Below are 20,011 nucleotides of genomic sequence, written 5' to 3'. Positions count from 1 at the left end.
AGAGCCATCTCGTTTTCGACTCCGGTGGAGTCATCTCGTTTTCGGCTCCGGTGGAGTCATCTCGTTTTCGGCTGAAGTGGAGTCGTGTCATTTTCGGCTCCGGTGGAGTCATGTTGTTTTCGGCTCCAGTGGAGTCATGTCGTTTTCGGCTCCGGTTGAGTCATCTCGTTTTCTGCTCTGGTGGAGTCATCTCGTTTTCTGCTCCAGTTGAGTCATCTCGTTTTTTGCTCCGGTGGAGTCATGTGGTTTTCGGCTCCGGTGGAGTCATATGATTTTCGGCTCCGGTAGAGTCATGTCATTTTCGACTTCAGTGGAGCCATGTCGTTTTAGGCTCCAGTAGAGTCATCTCGTTTTTTTGGCTCCGGTGGAGTCATCTTATTTTCGGCAATGGTGGAGTCATCTTGTTTTCGGCTCCGGTGGAGTCATCTCGTTTTTTGCTCATGTGGAGAGTCATCTCGCTCCGGTGGAGAGTCATCTCATTTTCGTTTCCGGTGGAGTCATCTCATTTTCGACTCTGGTGGAGTCATCTCATTTTCGGCTCTGGTAGAGTCATCTCGTTTTTTGCTCCGGGTGGAAAGTTATCTCGTTTCCGGTTCTAATGGAAAGTGAACTATTATTTTTATTTATTTTTTTTTTTTTTGCGTTTATATTCAAATTTTTTTATCAAATTCAAGTTGGTTTATGTTATACCACTTGAGTTTGAGGGGGATGTTGAGATATTTTAGATATTCGATTTTAGATTTAGTAGATTTAGATTTAGATTTGATTTTATTCATAAATTAGATTACTTAGATTTGAGTCTATCGAGTCTCTTCTGTAGACAATCTCGTTATTTTCCCCCAAAATTTCTAACACTGACGTGAAAAGAAATCAAACCTTATATTTATATTTGAAGAAATTGCACAATCTTGCAGCATTTTCCGTCGGTTTGTTGACGGTGGCACCAAAAAAGATAAAATTTAATTATATTGAGACAAAAAATGATGAGTTTTGGTTATATTGGGACTAAAATTGATAAAAATTTTATATTGGGACAAAAAATGGTAGTTTTGGTTATATTGAGACCAAAATTGATAAGATTTTTATATTGAGACAAAAATTGATAAATTTTGGTTATATTGAGATAAAAATGATTTTTTCCCTTTTAATATTCATAATTACATATATTTTTAAAAATTTATAGTAAAAATTTTAAAATATTATTTTGAATTAATTATTTTATATATTATATTTCTAAATTAATAAATTAAATTTATTTTAAAATTTTTCAAAAAATTATGGAAAATATATATAGTTATGATTATTGAACAAATTTATAAATATATTATTATTTTTATAATTTTTTTACAATTATTTTATAATATAAAAAATAATTAATTTTTAATATTTTAAAAATAATTATACAAAATATTTTGTTAAATTATAAATATATATCAAATTATTTAAAAAAAGAATAAAAATAATACTAATGAATATGACCTGCAATATAATATAATTATATTGAAAACATAGGGAACATGACTAAAATATGACTATGTTCATAACAGAATTGTGAACATAGATATACTGAGAATATGATGATGAAAATAGACAATTGATAAATTTTTATTTAAGCAAGATTAAAATTAATATAAAAATTTCAAAATAAATAAATTTAATAATTATGATATTGAATGTTAAAAAAAAAAAAAAATAAAAAAAAGGAAATTTGCTCTAATTTTTAATATAATAAATACTGTAATGTTACCTCCGTGCGAAATGTCAAACAAACCCAACCCCTGAAACTATAAAAGGAATCGTCTTGATAGAGTTCTTGGAAATCCATCTATTCTTTCTTCTCAAGAAACCCGACATTGCCTGAACATTGAACAACATACGACGTTGGGAAATGGCGGAGTCCTCGGTGCCTGCTGCGTGGTCGGCGTTACTCTCCGGTAAGTCCGATGAAGAAAAGGAGGAACTTCTGGACAGAATGCTGACGCGATTGGCACTTTGCGACGACTCCAAGCTCCAAGACTTGCTCACCAGGGTCCTTCCTCTTGCCATCGCTGCACTCGCCTCTGCATCTACCTCTCTTCGGAATAAAGTAATTCGACATATTCTTATTTAATTTAGCTATTTTCTTGGCGCTGTTAACGTATAGACTTTGGGAGAATTTCTGGAACTTGAATCGAAGTTGAGGCAGGCTTTGGATTCTACTTTGAATTGTTTGATACGAACTCTCACTTAAGTTTTCGTGTTGTGTTCGAACAGCATTTCGGTGTCGAAAATTTTGTCATTTTTCTTAATTGTGTTAAAGTATCTCTGGGAATCGCCGGACAGAGATTGTATTGAGTGGTCTTTTGGAATTGAAAAGTGGGTACAAGAAGGATTGCTGCCGATTCTCTAAATTAGCTGGAGCAATTGGTTTCTATTAAAATTTTTTAGGGTAAATATGTATCGGAGGTTGATAGAAAGTAAAGAGGCTCTTATGTCTTTCCTCAAGATTTTCGACTAATTTTGGTCCTGCCACATAGAAATTTTCTTTTGAGGTGAAGTTTTTTACTGGTATTTGAGGATGTTACTGCTCTTTCTCGACTATGTAGCCAACGTGCTACAAAGAGCCCCATTTTGGCATCTTGTTATAAATAGTATTTACTTTTCCTTCGGTAGAAGTTTATGTGAATTTGGGGTTGAGAGGACCTTTATAGTTGTTCAGATTCTAGTCGTTTTTCAATATTTATAATTATACATCTTGAATAATTTCCGCTTGTGTAGGTGATGGATGTAACTTTTTTATTAATATGCTAGGTTCTTGAACTCTTGAGCCATGTGAACAAGAGAGTGAAGCACCAGCCCGAGATCGGTCTACCGTTGTCTGATCTGTGGAAGTTGTATGTCGAATCTAGTTCTGATCCTATGGTCAGAAACTTTTGCATCATTTACATTGAGATGGCAATTGATCGTTTGCATAAGGAGGTGGGTGTTTGTTATTATTAAATTTATGGATATGCCAAGAAAGGCCTAGAAGGATGATGGAAGTATTTGGTTCAACTATTTGTTCTTCACTTAGGGAAAAATAAATGAAAGGTGTATAATATTTTCTATAGTAATTTGAAGCTACAAAAACTATGCATATATATATATTGAATACTAGAACTAGAAAGAACTGAGGGAAACAATCCAAATGCAATCCGACCATATAAAATATATCATGAAAATCAATTACAATGCTATTGTAATATTGTGATTTGGGGAACTGTTGATGCACTTCAATTCTCAATTGTATAGAAGTTGCATTTTTAGGTAATTATAGATATTTTTATCTTCATTCATCATTGGTTGACGTGCAGGAAAGACAATTGATGGCTCCTGTACTTTTAGTCAACATTTCAAAGCTGTCTCTGCAGCATCAGGACATATTACTTGGAATAGTAGGGAAGGTATTCTTTAAATTTTCAGTTGGAGATACTCGTTCTTTTGAGTTTTGAGTTGTTACTATATCACTCTCTATGATATTTGCAATCATGTACTGAGATTCAAAAGATAGGGTAGAGCCGCTTGATGGTTGTTGACCATCAATACATGCTGTTATTAATTTAAATGTATTTACATTTTTTCAAAAGTCATGAGAACAGATTATGCATCTTTGGCTCAAGTACTTCCAATAAATGTAAGAAGAATAGCCTCAGTTACAATCTTTGTAAAATATAAGTTGAAACAGATCAATGTAGCCTTCATGTAACAGATTCTGTGCTTACCACTAGGGGTGTGTTTGTTTGGGGGTTTGCCTTTTGGTTTGGGATTTGAATAGTAAAATTTTTTAATTTGAATAGTTGTATTGTACGATATAAATAGCTATTGATGCAATGTTTTGAATGTAAAATTTATTTTTAGTATAATATAAAAAATGAAAAATAGGTACTTAATATGATGTTTTGGGGGAAAATTTTTTATGAATAGTAGAAATTTAGTAAAGTTTGATAAAAGAACACACCCTAGGTGTTCCCTGCATCTTTAACATCATATCAACCTAGGACAACCATGAGCACGTGATGTGTAAACTAATTTGAATGATATATTCTTTTTTTGTTATTATTATAATTATTATTTTCTCAATTGCCTGAGGCTTGCTAAGATCTTAAAGAGAATTTACTTCAACAAGAGATTGGAACAATATAGCTAATTAGGGTGTTATTTCTTGAGATATTGTAAACTAGTTTATGGGAGTGACTGAATTACAAATTTCATGTTTCACTGGGTGCTTTTCAACGTTGCTAGAGATGTATTTTGTGGGGCAAATTTGGATACATTTTCTTACTAACCTTAATAGAGTTCTATCTCCCAAGAAACCCTTGAGATTGATTGTGCATAAATTCTGTTTATCAGGGAATTAATGAGTTTATTTTGACAAAGAGCCTTTGGCTTTGTTTTTAACATCTCAGTATATATGTATATATTTTTACTATGATTCCTCTCCAAAAACATTACATCTAACGCAATAACACCGATTTTCAATACAAAAAATCATATCCAACTTATATTTCAAAACTCCCCAAAATCCCATAACACAAAAAGAACAAACACTTTTTGTTTCATTTATTGTATTTATTTATGTTTAGCCTAAAATTCCTTCTAGTGGAATACATATTATGTAATGTGCCGAAAAAAGATAAAAGAGGATTTGTGGCCATGGAGAAAGAGAGGTTGTTTAGTTGGGACCAGGCATCGAACTCTTTAGGTACAGCTTTCCTGGAGGTTGTAATAATTATTATTAACTTAGGTTCATACACGAGCTTGTGATTATATTTGTTAAATCCATTGTTCATTTGAGTGATCTTCATACTTCATGATATGGCGATTGATTCATTTAACAAAAAAGAAAAAAGAATGATATGCTGTTGATTTTTTAATTATTTTTATTATTAATAGATTAATCCATCAACAAGGAATTTTTAAAACTAGAATGCATTAATGGTTTTTACTTTTTTTTTTCCTGAAAACACCATGTCCCAGAAGGTTTTTTAGGTCATTGATACTAGTTGCCTTTAATTTTGTGTTTTTGTTTACTGACTTGTGTGGCTGTCTTGGTTTTAGGTAATTGGAGAGTGCCATACATCACATGTCAGTGATGATGTGATGGAAAAATATAAGATATTAGTTGGTTCTAAGGACTGTGAGGTATTTCTTGAATTTTGTCTTCACACAATTTTGTACCAGCCATCCTCTCAAAGGTTAGATTATGATCAGATGTATATTGCTAAGTGCATGTTCATATAATAATTGAAGCAACAAATAAATATTCAGCTTAAAAACTAAGGATGAATTCTGCTTTGCAGTGGAGGACAAGTGGGTGGGCTTTCAGCTGTGCAAGTCAAACGTGTTATTGGAAAACAGCCACTGAAAAGTGATATGCTACGGGATAGAAAGGTAATATAGATTGATTCAAACTATTGTTTTATTTACATTGCTGAATATTAGAATGCGCATGCCTATTAACAGGAACATATCTTGCTAATGTCTCATCTAGACAGGGATGTTGAACATCATTGAAGGCTTGGAGCTTCCTTCTGAACTTGTTTATCCTATCTATATTGCTGCCTGTGCAGATAGGTATAGATTTGATTAGGCTCTATGAACTATTAACTCCAAATGAATCTTTTAGCTTCTTTTATGTTGATGGTGTATGTTGGGTTTTCTGCTGTGCCAGTCATGAATCTGTAATAAAAAAGGGGGAGGAGCTCTTGAAGAAGAACACTTCTGGTGTGAACTTAGAGGATCCAAATTTGATTCTCAGACTGTTTCTATTATTTAATGGTATGAAAAGTGCAAGCTGATTCTATTGGATGGCGAACATTCAAGTTTCTGATTTGGAAAAATCAAGTTCGAAGTGTAACTAACCTTCTTGTGGAGAAAATATTGAGCGGCATATTTGAATGTTCTGTTTCATTTGGTCTATACTTGATATTGCAATGTAAAATTAATTTATAGTTGTGGCTTTGTTTCATGACATACAGGAACATCTGCATCCGAAAATGTTCCTCTGGAATCCAAAGTCAATCCAGGGAATCTAGCTCTTAGAGTGAGACTGATGTCTACTTTTCTCCGGTCAATTGCAGCAGCTAACAGTTTCCCATCAACATTACAGTGCATTTTTGGATGCATATTTGGTTAGTTGAAAACTCTTTGATTTCAGTAAATATTGTGATGGTTTTTCTTGCATTAAAGTAGTAACAGTTCTCTATGTATATCAGCAAGAATAATCTGATTTTTGTGTTCACCTCCTTCATGGATGAAGGTTCCACTTCTTGAGTATTAAATGTGTAATTGAGTTTGGGTGCATTTTCTTAAGTTTCTACTGATCTCAATGATTTGTATACAACGGATTTTTGTGTATTTTTAATAATCCAATATTATCTTTTATTGCTGTTTATTTGTTTATTTTTATTTTAAAATATGTTGGACTTTGTGATATGTTCTGAATATTCTCTTCACTTGACAACTGAAATGGATTTTTGAGCTCTTGAATGGAATAAGGTGATGCTTTTCTTATTTAACCCCTCTCTCCTCTACCTCTTCCTTTACTAAAATTGTATTTAAAAACCATAAACTTCCTAGTGCTTCCTAGGGTTTTAAGAAGATGAGATTGCTGGGTTAATCTGATTGAAGCATGAATATGGCAGCAAGAAAGAGGGCATTCCAGTGTGATTTTATATCTTTATTAAATAATTTTTGCATGTTTAATCTCTAGGCTAACTCAGAGAGTTCTGGTGCTGGTTCAGTGCATTGTCATCTTTTATATGCAAACAGACTTATATGCTTTTGTGATGTTCTTTTTGTATATTTATTGACAAATCTTGGTGCAACATGCCTTAATGGTGATTTGATATATTCAGCCTATATGTGATGTTATTTGTCTAAACCTAGAGAGTTCTGGTTCCTGCTTAACGTGTTATCATCTTTAAATAACTCTAGGTACTGTTGAGACTTGAGATGCTGTATATTTTGGTTCCATTATGTTTCTCTATGGTATATCAACTAGAAAGTTGATAATAATATTAGTATCCTTTGTTTTGAAATTTTTCTTGAAGAGTACAATCTTAAAATACAATGACATAATGCGATTTGGGTGGGCTCCTTTTTACATGTGTACGTGTTAATATCTTGCTTCTTGTTATTTGTTGAAGTGGCTGGAAGTTGGAAATTTCACTTTTGTTGTTATACATTGAGGAAGAAGTTCCTTTCCTGGATAGTTTGATATTGATTATAAAGATCATTTAGGGTGTGTTTCCTTGTAAAATTTTAGTTTTTGGTTTTGGTTTTAAATAGTAAAATTTTGAATTGAAATAGTTGTTTGATGTGATATAAATATGCATTGATGTGATGTTTTGAATGTACAATTAATTATTAGTCTAATATAATACATAAAAAAATAGGTATTTAATTTGATGTTTTTGGAGTAAAAAAAAAGTTGAAATAGTAAAATCAGGTGGAAAGTTGTACAAGTAAACACACCCTTAGTGCTTTTTAAAACTAAATAACAAGTTGCATTCCTTGTGTGTGTTTATATAGTATTCATTTTATGCAACTATAACTGGGGATATGCAAAGGGAGGTGAGTCTGCCTGGCCTCACCTATCTGCTGACCTGAACCTCTAGAAATAATATGGGCAATTTTGTGTAAACACAAATATATATGTAAATACAAACAGAGTATTATACACTTTCTAATATTTTGGCAAATAATTATTCCAAGTTGAAGTGCAAATAGCCTTTTTTTGTATTTCATATGTCATCAAATTAATACATTGAAATGGTGGGTCTGTTACACTGCTTATTTTGTGTTTTTTATCAAAAACTTCACTATTCAATCTCTCAATTTCCCTCAAAAAATACACCCAACTATATTGCCTAGCCATGTTGATACTTGTTATATTGCTTTATCCAGGAAATGATGCCTCAGCTAGGTTGAAGCAGTTGGGAATGGAGTTTGCAGTTTGGGTCTTCAAACATGTAATTTGATTTAATTTATTGTGCTAAATGCAATTTTCCTCATATAAATATATAATATTTAATGCTTCGAGGTATGGGATATTGGGTTTGCAGCTACACAAATTTGCCTGTGATGTAGCAATGCTGTTAACTTAATGAATCATAGCATTAATTCGTGTCTTGCGGGCTCGAAAGAAACTATGTCGTGTTGTTTGTTGATTCATTCAATCTCTCAACAATTCTACTATATTCAGATTTTGTCTGTTTGTAAATCCTCAAATTTGATTTCTGACATGTGAAGTCTTGCATGTATAATATAAGACACTTTTGAGTTAGCATTGTCATATTAGTATTATGTTATTGTTATATTTTCTGTTTCTGTTCTGATTATTAACTAAACAAAGGTATTTTTAAAGCGAAGTAGTTGTTGGGATTGATTGTTTATTAGTACAAAGTATTAGCAAAAATGTCAAGTAAAGATCTTACTTCTTAGTTTATAATTTAATTATGCCATCATACAGTCATACTTCCAACGTTGGTGGATTCTCCTTACTTTTCACCTTTAGTACCTGTGAGCAGGATATGATTATGAGTCAGCTAGGGTTTCTTCTTGTACTGATTAATTTCATTCTCTGAATTTTCAAGAAGCCATGTTGTACATCCATGACTACATAATTCATGATTCCATGATAAAGTGGGTGTATTTCTGAGAACTTATTCTACAATGTTTATTTTATTTTCTGTGTAGGCTAGGATGGATCAGTTGAAGCTTATGGCCCCTATTATACTAACGGGAATTCTGAGAATGCTAGATAATTTTTCATTGGGTTCGGGTAAGTTTGTCTTGTTGTCCCAGTGATGGCATCTTCAATAGGTGTTTCTTTGTTAATCATTTTCATTCCGTACAACCTGATTCACATCATCTCATTGATCCAGATACTGTAGCTCGGGCAACTAGAAGTTTTTGTTTTCAAGCGATTGGATTACTTGCTCAACGTATGCCTCAACTCTTCAGGTAACATTCTTATGACTCATGTGCTATATTGCTTATTCAGCCTTTTTGTTAATTTAGTGATGTGTATTGGCCTGCATCTTTCTAGGGATAAAATTGATGTTGCTGTTCGACTCTTTGATGCTCTGAAGTTTGAGGAACAGTATATCCGCCCAACTATTCAGGAGGCCACAAATTCTCTTGCTGTTGCATACAAGGTATCCACTCGTTTGTTTCACCTAACAGTTCTCTTCATTTCAACAGCTCATTTGATTATGGTTGCTCTGGGTCTCAGGATGCACCGTCAGAGGTGTTAAAGAATGTGGAGTTGTTACTATTGCAAAATTCTCAAGTGGTATGATTATGCTCACTTGTCTTATCTATATTATCTTCCTTTTAGTTGGTTTTGTCTATGTGGTTGAATTGGATATGATGGATCATTGTGCCCTGAACTTGCTTAAATTTTGAAAGCATAACATTGTACTTATCCTCTTGCTTACAAGGAACAAAGTGAAGTACGCTTCTGTGCTGTGAGATGGGCTACTATATTATTTAGTTTGAAGCATTGTCCAAGCAGGTTTATTTGTATGCTTGGAGCTGCAGATTCTAAATTGGACATAAGGTTAGCTAAAACAATCCATCCTTGAACTGTTGACTATATTATAAACGAGGATTTAGGGTGGTTAAGATATTAGCTCTGGCTTTAGTTAGAGGGCTCGAAGCTTCTTTTTGTTTGGCTCTCTCGGCATTTATTTTCTTTTGTCTCATTTCCTTTCTTCTCTCGTACTCTACGGTTATGTTATTTTTATAATAAATTCTTTCATTCTTCTAAAGAAAATAAATGAGGCTTGAACACAAGCCTATCAACCAGTGTAAGTGTTATGATAATTTTAAGAGAAATACTTTAATTGGCATCAATACAAAAAAAATGGGCAATTTTCTTTTTAGCTATTAATTGCTGAACATTTGATGCGAAATATTCATAGGATGCATTTTTCCTGTGTTCTGTGCATCTATCTTCAAAATCTTAACAACCAGAATGATATCTATCGACATTATTGGCGTTCTCCTGTTCACTATACTTTCTGTTCTTGTTTCCCCGAGTTGGGTATTCCTATAGAAATGAAGCCTGAAATTCACCAAGCAGTTTTTTTTTTTATTTTTTATTTTTTTATTTTTTTATTTTTTATAATCCAAATGCAAGAAGAAGCTGCTTCACATGAGTGCTAGCAAGCATGCTTATAAGAAGAGCTTTAGACACTTCTGCTATGTGAAGGTCCAGATGATCTATTACACAATTACAGCTTTGTTTATATGCAGAGAGATGGCACTGGAAGGTTTATTTCCTGGTGAGGCGCAGAGGAAGACTGTGCTGCAAAGTATTTCTACAGATTACCCAAGACTATCTGAGATGCTGGCTTATATTTTAGAGCAGCAACCAGCCCTCTTAGATTCTATTGGGACAGGAGATGTGAAACTACTTTTTCCATCTAATACATATGTGGCTATGATTAAGTTTTTGATGAAGTGCTTGGCAGCTGATGCTGCACAGATTAATTTAGCTGAAGACTCCGGAGTTTTACACACTGTGGAACGGTTGTGTTTGCTGTTGGAAAATGCCATGACACATGAAGGTTCTATTCAGTTGCATGCCTCAGCTTCCAAGGCACTAATAACTTTGGGATCATATTTTCCTCAGGTAGATTTAATGCTGCCTGTGGAAGAGAAGCATATTGTTTGTCTTTCAATACATCTTTATCCTCTTGGGGGGATTGGATTTCATAGAAAGCTAGAATTGTGTTCTCTGATTATTTCCATCTTTTGTCCTGTATATAGGTTTTAGCCTCTCGCTATTCTGAAAAAGTTCAATGGCTCAAACAATATCTGAGTCACTTGGACTATGATACAAGGGAATCTATGGCACGTTTGCTTGGAATTGCTTCATCAGCACTTCCCATCACTTCTTCATCTGAACTTATTGGGGAAATAGTATCTTCAACTAGTGGAGCACAAAAATTGAGGTTCTAGAGTTGTTCCTAACATGTGATTTTCCTATTAGCTATTTAGTTATTTCAACACTATCTGATTGAATGACTGATTTTTTGTTCTTAGGTTTGAAATGCAGCATGGGCTGCTATGTGCTTTAGGATATGTCACAGCGAATTGTGTGTTGACAACTCCTTCTGTAAGTTGTTCCTTACTGATAAAGAGTGATTAGAGAGGTGGTTAATAATGAGACACAGATAGCAGCTAACCCAATCCAATTAATATGAATTTTCTCATCACAAATCCTGCAATTTATCACTTTTATAAGTTAAAGATATATAAATTATTGACAATCACCATTGGCGAGCACAAGAAAATGTAGTTTCCACTTTCCATCTTCAATTCTAAATTTTGTATCATCGTCGTCATCTTGTGTTTATATCTATTCTCAAGTTCAGTGTTTATGGACACTGTCAATCTTTTCCTTCTGGAAATTTGAACTACAAGAAATAGATTCATATGCGACAGATTTCCAATGAGTGACAATTTTCATGTGGAAGTTATTTGGTTTGGTTTTGTCTCTTAATTTATGTTCAAGTCTAAATCTATAGACTACATGAAGAATTAAGTGGCTGAGCTGTTATATTGTGTTCTCTACTTATGCCTCTATCCTTACCTACAGATCTCAGAGTCAGTACTTCAAAGTGTTCTTAAATGTTTGGTCAATGTCGTTAATATAGAGACCGCAGCACTAGCTTCGGTGGCAGTGCAAGCCTTGGGTCACATTGGAATCTGCATCCCGCTGCCTCCGCTTCTCATGGACTCTACTGCAGGTGAATGTTGCACAAAGTTCACTTCTAACATTTCATGTGAATACTTGCTTCTTCTGTAGTGATGCAAAGTTGTGTGAACCAAATATATATAACACATATATACATACATATATCTTCAGCTTCCATCTGGACCATCTTGGATGATAAATTCAAGAAGCTTCTCTCTAGTGAGGACATTAAAGCTGTCCAAAAAACTGTGATTGCATTGGGTCACATGTGTGTGAAAGAAACATCTTCTTCACATCTAAATACTGCTCTTGAGCTGGTCTTCAGCCTTTCCAGGTCAAAGGTGGGTGATCTGTAGTTAATTAGGGGAAAGATGATTAGGATGAAATTTTTTTTGGAAAATGGATTTGATTTTTCCATTTTGAAACAGGTTGAAGATATCTTATTTGCTGCTGGAGAAGCTCTTTCATTTTTATGGGGAGGTGTTCCCGTCACTGCTGAGCTGATTCTCAGAACTAATTATTCCTCCCTATCTATGAGTTCAAACTTTTTAATGGGAGACACATCCTCTTCTCTTCAAAGTCTTCCCTCAATGGACTTCCAAAACGTTGAGGGTTACCATGTGACTGTTAGAGATGCTATTAATCGAAAGCTCTTTGATGAACTTTTATATAGTAACAGAAAAGAGGAGCGTTGCTCAGGAACTGTCTGGTTGCTATCCCTCACAATATATTGTGGTCGTCATGCAAGCATCCAGAAATTGCTCCCAGACATTCAGGTTTGTGTTTGTGTGATTGTCTGATGGTGTGAAAAACATTGATTTGCATATCACGGTTTTTTGAGCTCTTGATGGAAAACATACATTAACTTGATTGAATTAGAAAATCAAACTCAGTTATGTTAGCTTCAATGCAGTTTGTAAAATCTTATAAATTTCAGTCTGTGTAATTTCAAGTATTTGGTATTATATCCTCTTTTTTTTAATAATAATTACTTGAATTTTGTCTCTTTCAGTTTCTGTTGTTGTAGAATTTGCATTTCTTCGTTTTCTGGTATTCAAATGATATGCTTCTTTAAGTGCTTTAGTGTTTTTGGCTTTTTGCTATATTCATAAGTAGAACTGATGTTCTGGTTCTTAATTGTTTTATTATGGACAGCTTCTTATTTGCTTTGTTCTTCTTTTAATAGATTTGAAAGTAACTTCTTTCAATAGTTATAGAGCTGCATTGATCTTTTTTTCTGGGACATGTTGGTTAATCAGACATCTTTGCTGGCAAATACATATTCTCTTGGATTAGAACCAAACAAGAACTTTTGTCATGTTTTGGCTTGGGATATGGAAGGCTGAACAAGAATTTCTGTGAGGAACTCCATTTATAACTTAAGTTTCTAAAATATCTGTCTTCTGCTAATGTACAGGAAGCATTCTCACACCTTATTGGTGAGCAAAATGAACTTACACAAGAGTTAGCATCTCAGGGCCTTAGTATTGTTTATGAACTTGGTGATGAGGGTATGAAAAAAGGCTTGGTTAATGCACTTGTCGGAACTCTAACTGGCTCAGGGAAGAGGAAAAGGGCTGTTAAGGTCAGGTTTACTTTTATGCTACTAATCGACTTTCTACATTTTCCTCTTCCGTGTTTTGGCTTACTCTGTTTTGTATGTAATCTTAGTTGGTTGAGGACTCTGAAGTGTTTCGAGAGGGTGAATTTGGTGAGAGCCCTAGTGGAGGGAAACTGAGCACTTACAAGGAACTTTGTGGCCTCGCTAATGAGATGGGGCAACCTGACTTAATCTACAAATTTATGGATTTAGCCAATTATCAGGCTTCCCTCAATTCAAAAAGAGGGGCTGCCTTTGGATTTTCAAAAATAGCAAAGCATGCAGGGGATGCCCTACAACCTTATCTGCAGGCCTTGATTCCAAGACTTCTTCGCTATCAGTATGATCCCGATAAAAATGTACAGGTATAAAATTTCTTCTGTGCTTCAGAATATAATGTTTGGTTTTTCAATCTTCTACTTGAATATATGATTGTCTGGCATTTCTCCAGAAATTTTTTGAGCTTACTTTTTTATTTTGGTCCATTTATGTAAATCAATTGAATTTCCCTATCCATTCAGTTACATTGATTTTGTGCATTTTATTAGGATGCAATGTCCCACATCTGGAAATCATTAATAGCTGATTCAAAGAAGGCCATTGATGAAAATTTGGACAACATATTTGATGATCTCTTGACACAATGTGGGTCTAGGCTTTGGCGGTCCAGGGAGGCTTCTTGCCTTGCGCTAGCAGACATACTTCAAGGGCGTAAATATAATCAGGTGATCGTCTTGAGATACACTTGAACTACTATCAACTTATAGCTTCAATGTTTTTGGTTATGGTGGGCACATACTTTTAAACTCCATTTATTGAATTCCTTGTTGTTTAGTTCATCACAGTTTCTTCTGCTTTGACTTCTTTCCCCTCTCCTCTCAAATCCCTTCCTTCTCTGGTGGAGATTATCAAGTTCTATATTCTGCCAGCAGGACTTTCTATAAGTTTTATTTCTCATTTAGTTCTCGCATCTCGCAAAACAGATGCACCTCATGGAGGACTCTAAGAAATGAGCTTACAGCTATGCAATTCCAGAGACGGATATGCTGTCAAACATTTGTATTATATAGACACTATTAAGAATCATCAACCTTTATTTATTGCATATTTGGTGTAAGATAATAGTGAGTGCATACATTTGGAACCATTGTGTTCGTAAAATGTTCACATTTTATAGCATATTTGTGTGTGTACTCTATTTACCTGGAAAAAAATTCTTGTAAATTCAAGCATGTATATGCAACTTAACATAGTAATCATAGCCTAACTTCTTGTTCGTCTATCATCTCTGGACTGTCCCATGTTGGAAAGGAAATCTTGTGATGATGACTCTCATTGACTTATTTCTGCTGCTCTGTATTAGGTTGAGAAGCATTTAGTAAGAATATGGACAGCTGCTTTTCGGGCTATGGATGACATAAAGGAAACCGTTCGAAATGCGGGTGATCGGCTATGTCGAGCTGTTGGATCATTAACCGTGAGGCTTTGTGATGTCTCTCTTACACCAGTTCCAGAGGCAAGAGAGACAATGGCTATTGTTTTACCCTTGCTGCTGACAGATGGTATAATGAGTAAAGTCGAAAATATTCGAAAGGCATCTATTGGCATGGTCACCAAACTTGCTAAGGTATATTCTGGGAAGATTTCAGGAGCAAGACAATAAACGTAAAACATTTACAATAATTGCCAGCTCATAGTTAACTGAATCCGTTTGACATCATTTACATGTTTTACGGATCAACTCCTTTATTTAAGAATTCCAAGCATGTCTTTATTTAAACAACCTGATCATCCTTGTCTCCCTAATTTAGTGCTTCCAACATATTTTTATGATGTCTAGATATCTCCCTTTTAGGCCACAATGAATTTTGTTGACATAATTGTATTGATCAAGTTTCAGATATTTTCCTTTCTACAACTGTCTTGATATTCTTTTCATCCATATTTGTAGGGTGCTGGGGTTGCTATTCGTCCATACTTAAGTGATCTTGTCTGTTGCATGCTGGAAAGTCTTTCAAGCCTTGAAGACCAAGGAATGAATTATGTTGAGGTCTGATGACCTTTAACGTTGTGACTATATGAACTAAATTACTATCTCCATTATTTTTAATGTTCTGTCCTTTAGATGATTGCAGTTGTATTCTAGGTAGCATTAAATTGTGTCAATTTACTAAGTTTCTGTACCAGTATGTTTTCATGATGGGGTTGTTTCTTCTGTCAACTAGTTGCATGCGGAGAATGTGGGAATACAAACTGAAAAGCTTGAGAACTTGCGAATTTCAATTGCTAAAGGATCTCCAATGTGGGAAACACTTGAACTGTGCATAGATGCTGTTGACTCTCATTCTCTAGATGTTTTGGTTCCTCGTCTCACCCAGTTGGTGAGATCAGGCATTGGATTGAACACCAGGTATCCTACTAACTATTAATTCTTAAAACTCATTCGTTTAAGTTTCCAGAACCTGGTATTCAGTTTTTGCTCATTCACTTGAACTTTTCTCTGTGTATCATGCTTCCTCTTACTGCAATTGGAATGAATGAAACAATTTTCAGTGGTTCCCGTTTCTTCATTTAGAATTTAATGTGTGTGCATTATTTATTTATTTTTTGGGGGGTGGGGATGAGAACTAGATTTTATATCGACAGTGTTTAATAGAAAATAGAGCTACAGCCAAATAGATAACTCAACATTTCTTTATCACCGCGCTTAGCATAGTTGGAATTCCATGTGCCCTCTGGGGAATGAAGAGGCAAAGCTTGTTTATCTCTGAGTTCAACATCCATGGGGGCTTTGTATTTGTGAGTTTTATGTTCATATGCATTGGACATTCCAAACCTCATAGTTATTATTGTCAGATTGTCCTAAGATTGACAATTGTCCTAACATTGTCAGTTATGTTTTATTTTGATGTCTGACTCAATAGTATATTCCATCAGGGACATACTATCACCAGCTATAACTGTCTGCTTGTATTCATTAACTGTCATATGAGAGATTCATATCTACTTATCTAATTTGTAAATTAACATAACAGGGTTGGTGTTGCAAACTTCATCTGTTTGCTTGTACAAAAAGTTGGTGTTGGGATCAAACCATTCACGAATATGCTTTTGAAGCTTTTACTTCCAGTTGTGAAGGATGAAAGAAGTGCTTCATCGAAGCGTGCATTTGCAAATGCATGTGCTATTGTTTTGAAGTATGCCACTCCATCACAGGCCCAGAAATTGATTGAAGATACTGCAAATTTACATTCTGGTGATAGGAATGATCAGATTGCGTGCGCAATTCTATTAAAAAGCTATGCATCCACAGCTCCTGATGTATTAAATGGATACCATGCTATTATAGTTCCAGTTATTTTCATTTCAAGGTATGTCAAGGTGTTACTATGCCCATTTCTACGATAATGTGAATCACTCTTTTTGCAATTGATACCATTAGTTCTTTCTTGCATGTAATTTGACTTTTAGAAATAATGCATCTTTTATTTTTCATTTTGGAGTTCTTTAGAAAGTTATACTACATGGTAAAGATACTTGGAATTTTAGGCAGTGTTAGTATTTTAAAAATAAAACTAAAATACAGAGAACATTGACATTCTTGAAATATCACTTCCATTTTCTGCGCTATGAATTGATACTCCTGTAGTGACAGCATATGGCATGTTTCATTGTTCATTTGTCTTATTTAGAGAGCATACTTAATACAAGACAATCATACTTGCTATTCTGCAGATTTGAAGATGACAAGATGATTTCGAGTCTGTATGAGGAATTATTTGAAGAAAACATGAGCAGTGAACGAATAACTCTTCAACTTTACTTGGAAGAAATTGTTGCTCTTATCAATAATGGAATTGTGTCGTCCTCATGGGCTAGTAAAAAGAAGGCATGTTTAATCATCTGTTACATTTATTTATTTTTTAATATAATATCTCGATATATAATTTTATCTGTTCAGCTAATTTATTGTCATATTATGCTATCTTGTGAAGATCTCGATTTATTTTTAGTTGATCGCAATTGTTGGATTAGCAGCATGGAAACTATCTTCCCCAAAAATAAAAAGTTTCCTTTACTTTCACTTAAGTGTCACTTCTTCTTTGTGAAATCCTTGAATAGTTGAAATGTGATTTTGTCGATCGTGCAGGCATCAAAAGCAATATGTAAGCTTAGCGAAGTCCTCGGCGAGTCACTATCTTCACATCATAGTCTTTTGCTCACTTCTCTTATGAAAGAACTTCCTGGGCGTCTATGGGAGGTAACCATTACGATTTTGTTCTTTTTATATATGTATTTTGCAGTGCTTGATCGGTTGTTGCATCTCACACAAATGATTGTCGTAAATTATCAATTACACAACAAATTATTATCCAAATAAATCTTTACATCCAAAAACACATCTTCTTCCGGGATTGATTCCTACTGCAATGTCAATTTAACCCTACATCCAAATTATTGATTCTTTTGCTTACTATTCATTAAATTTTTTTCCTCCAAAAAATATCCAATTAAATACCTATTTTTCATTTTTTATATTATACTAAAAATTAATTTTACATTCAAAATATCTCATGTAACACCTATTCAACTATTCCAATTCAAAATTTTTACTATTCAAATTGCAACTCAAAATCTAAACCTTTAAACAAACACACCCGAACATGGATTGGTTCCCTCCTTTATGGCATGCTATATCCATTTGTTAGGTCTCATCTGTTTCGACTGATGCCATGTTGCGCTAACAGTTGTCTTTTGTAGTTGTTCTATATCTCCATGAATCTACCAACTTTTGCTTGCATTTTACGACATATAGTTTCATTTAACAAACTAATAGCTTTGATGTATGTGATAGGGGAAGGAAGAGCTACTAAATGCATTGTCTGCCCTTTCTACGTCATGCCATGAGGCGATTTCTGCATCCAATCCCGATGCTCCGAATGCTATATTGAGCCTAATATCTTCTGCGTGCACAAAGAAAGCACAAAAATATCGTGAAACAGCTTTTTCGTGTCTTGAGCAGGTATATTCTGCCTCTCAGTATTTCTTATTGATGTATTCATTCCTAACAGCACTTACTTACGAGTTCTCGGAATGTGATGCTGGTTGGATGTTTATTTCAAAGACATTACCTTACTTAACAATCTTTTCATTACTTTTTTTGATGTATTTACATGGCTGAAACTTTATTGCTCCGGTTTTTAGGTCATTAAAGCATTCAACAAACCGGAGTTCTTTAACACGGTGTTTCCATCTCTGTTGGAGATGGGGAATTCACTCGCCGGCCAAACCAAGTCGGGTCAGAGTGACAAAAAAACAGGTACTCCACAAATCCTTAGCTCGTCGAATCAATCATCCTCTTGTAACGTGCATCGACTTTTCCATTTTGTATGATTTGTTAAATCGTTGCTACTCTGTAAGTTGTGTTGTAATTATAGTTCACAGCCTCCGAAATCGATCTAATGATACTTTCTTTTCACTTACACAGACGAGGAGGAGAGCACACCGGCCGCTTTACAAGAGAAGATATTAAGCTGTGTCACTGCCTGCATCCATGTTGCCCGAATCGATGATGTTCTTCAGCAACGGAAGAGCATCCTCGATTTCTATATACATTCTCTCTCCCCAAGCTTCCCCTGGCACGGTATGCTCACTTCTGATTTCACAATTGTCCCCAATTTACTCGGCTTGGCTCCATAATGACGCCGCATAACTTTCATATTTTGGACAGTTAAAATGGCAGTGTTCTCTTCTGTCAAAGAGCTTTGCTCAAAGTTGCATACAAGCATTACTGACTCGAAAGATAGTCCCTCGGAGACCAACACGATGACTTCTATTCATGAGGTAACATTCGGGAGCACAATTGTTTAGTCGCGCCTTGAATCTCCATTCTGGATTCTGATACTGTGAGTTGTTAATGAATACTCAGCTATTTCTTACACTCTCGCCGGAACTGCTGAAGTCCCTTCGCACAATTAAAATAGGGCAGGTAGGTTGAACTCTCCCGAAAATGTTGCTGCGATGTTTGAGTTATAGTCAATGTGTAACTACAGCTCAGAGTAATTTATTTCTTTTCTTGGATCGGATCGATCTCAGGTTCATGTCGCTGCAGCAGAGTGTCTTCTAGAGTTAACAAATCAGTACAGTGCTGCTCCGCCTTCCAATCCGGCACAACTAGGATTTACAACAGAGCTTCGAGAACTGATCGAAATTGAAAAGAACGAGCAAGCAAAGTCTTTGTTGAGGAAATGCAGCGGCATCCTGGACATGCTCGAAGCGGATATGAAGCCGTGATTGCATCGATGCGCGTAATCATATGAACAAATCAGTTTATTCATCACAGAAATAGGGTAAGTTCAAAAGCTAATGCTCCCTATGTATGATTTCTCCGTGCAATGCTCAGACTGTGACCAAAAACAATGGCTTTCTTGTGACTTATTTAACTTATGAAAAGAAGAGCTTTAATGTTAGCCTTAAAGATTGCAGTGTAAATGTTAATCGACGACATTTTAGAGGAATTCATATGTGCTGTAAGGCGAACACTGCAGAATTGGAGAACAGGCAGATTAAAGCTACAGGAACCACAATTTAATGATCTATTCGCACTTTGCTATCGACATTAGCCCTAATCGACACATCGCAAGACCAGGAATGAATCTCGAACATAAAATAAAAAACAATTA

The 20,011-nt window shown here is 34.8% G+C and overlaps 1 protein-coding gene across 2 annotated transcripts; it reads left to right on the top strand.

Moving 5' to 3' along the window:
• Positions 1 to 1,809: 1,809 nt before the first annotated feature.
• On the top strand, positions 1,810 to 19,918 carry LOC127258894 (uncharacterized). 2 transcript variants are annotated; one of them, XM_051285950.1, is made up of 35 exons: positions 1,810 to 2,086; positions 2,791 to 2,958; positions 3,333 to 3,422; positions 5,077 to 5,213; positions 5,319 to 5,409; positions 5,510 to 5,592; positions 5,690 to 5,796; positions 5,997 to 6,149; positions 7,927 to 7,991; positions 8,719 to 8,803; positions 8,907 to 8,985; positions 9,071 to 9,179; positions 9,257 to 9,316; positions 9,465 to 9,583; positions 10,282 to 10,660; positions 10,798 to 10,982; positions 11,074 to 11,146; positions 11,630 to 11,780; positions 11,900 to 12,069; positions 12,157 to 12,504; positions 13,146 to 13,313; positions 13,400 to 13,693; positions 13,877 to 14,053; positions 14,692 to 14,955; positions 15,280 to 15,378; positions 15,554 to 15,738; positions 16,364 to 16,699; positions 17,064 to 17,217; positions 17,479 to 17,589; positions 18,184 to 18,351; positions 18,534 to 18,648; positions 18,817 to 18,972; positions 19,060 to 19,172; positions 19,258 to 19,317; positions 19,425 to 19,918. In XM_051285950.1, exons 1-35 carry the CDS (start codon positions 1,889 to 1,891, stop codon positions 19,620 to 19,622), a joined length of 5,448 nt encoding a protein of 1,815 aa, XP_051141907.1. In that variant the 5' UTR covers positions 1,810 to 1,888; the 3' UTR covers positions 19,623 to 19,918. The 2 variants fall into 2 exon arrangements, with proteins under 2 accessions (XP_051141907.1, XP_051141908.1); XM_051285951.1 differs by lacking the exons at positions 1,810 to 2,086; positions 2,791 to 2,958; positions 3,333 to 3,422 and having other exon boundaries at positions 5,193 to 5,213; positions 5,514 to 5,592; positions 19,425 to 19,917.
• The last annotated feature ends 93 nt before the right edge of the window (positions 19,919 to 20,011 follow it).

Source organism: Andrographis paniculata, unplaced genomic scaffold (assembly GCF_009805555.1).
Source record: "Andrographis paniculata isolate CXL003 unplaced genomic scaffold, ASM980555v1 Contig5END, whole genome shotgun sequence".
NCBI lineage: Eukaryota > Viridiplantae > Streptophyta > Magnoliopsida > Lamiales > Acanthaceae > Andrographis > Andrographis paniculata.
Note: the sequence above shows the minus strand (reverse complement) of the source record. Positions and strands in the feature narration are given on the sequence as shown.

Coding starts and splice junctions, on each gene's coding strand:
- LOC127258894 (XM_051285950.1), top strand. CDS start 1,889: ATGGCGGAGTCCTCGGTGCCTGCTGCGTGGTCGGCGTTACTCTCCGGT. Junction 5,593..5,689: donor ATTGCTGCCTGTGCAGATAG/GTATAGATTTGA, acceptor CTGCTGTGCCAG/TCATGAATCTGTAATAAAAA. Junction 10,983..11,073: donor AGTGGAGCACAAAAATTGAG/GTTCTAGAGTTG, acceptor TTTTGTTCTTAG/GTTTGAAATGCAGCATGGGC.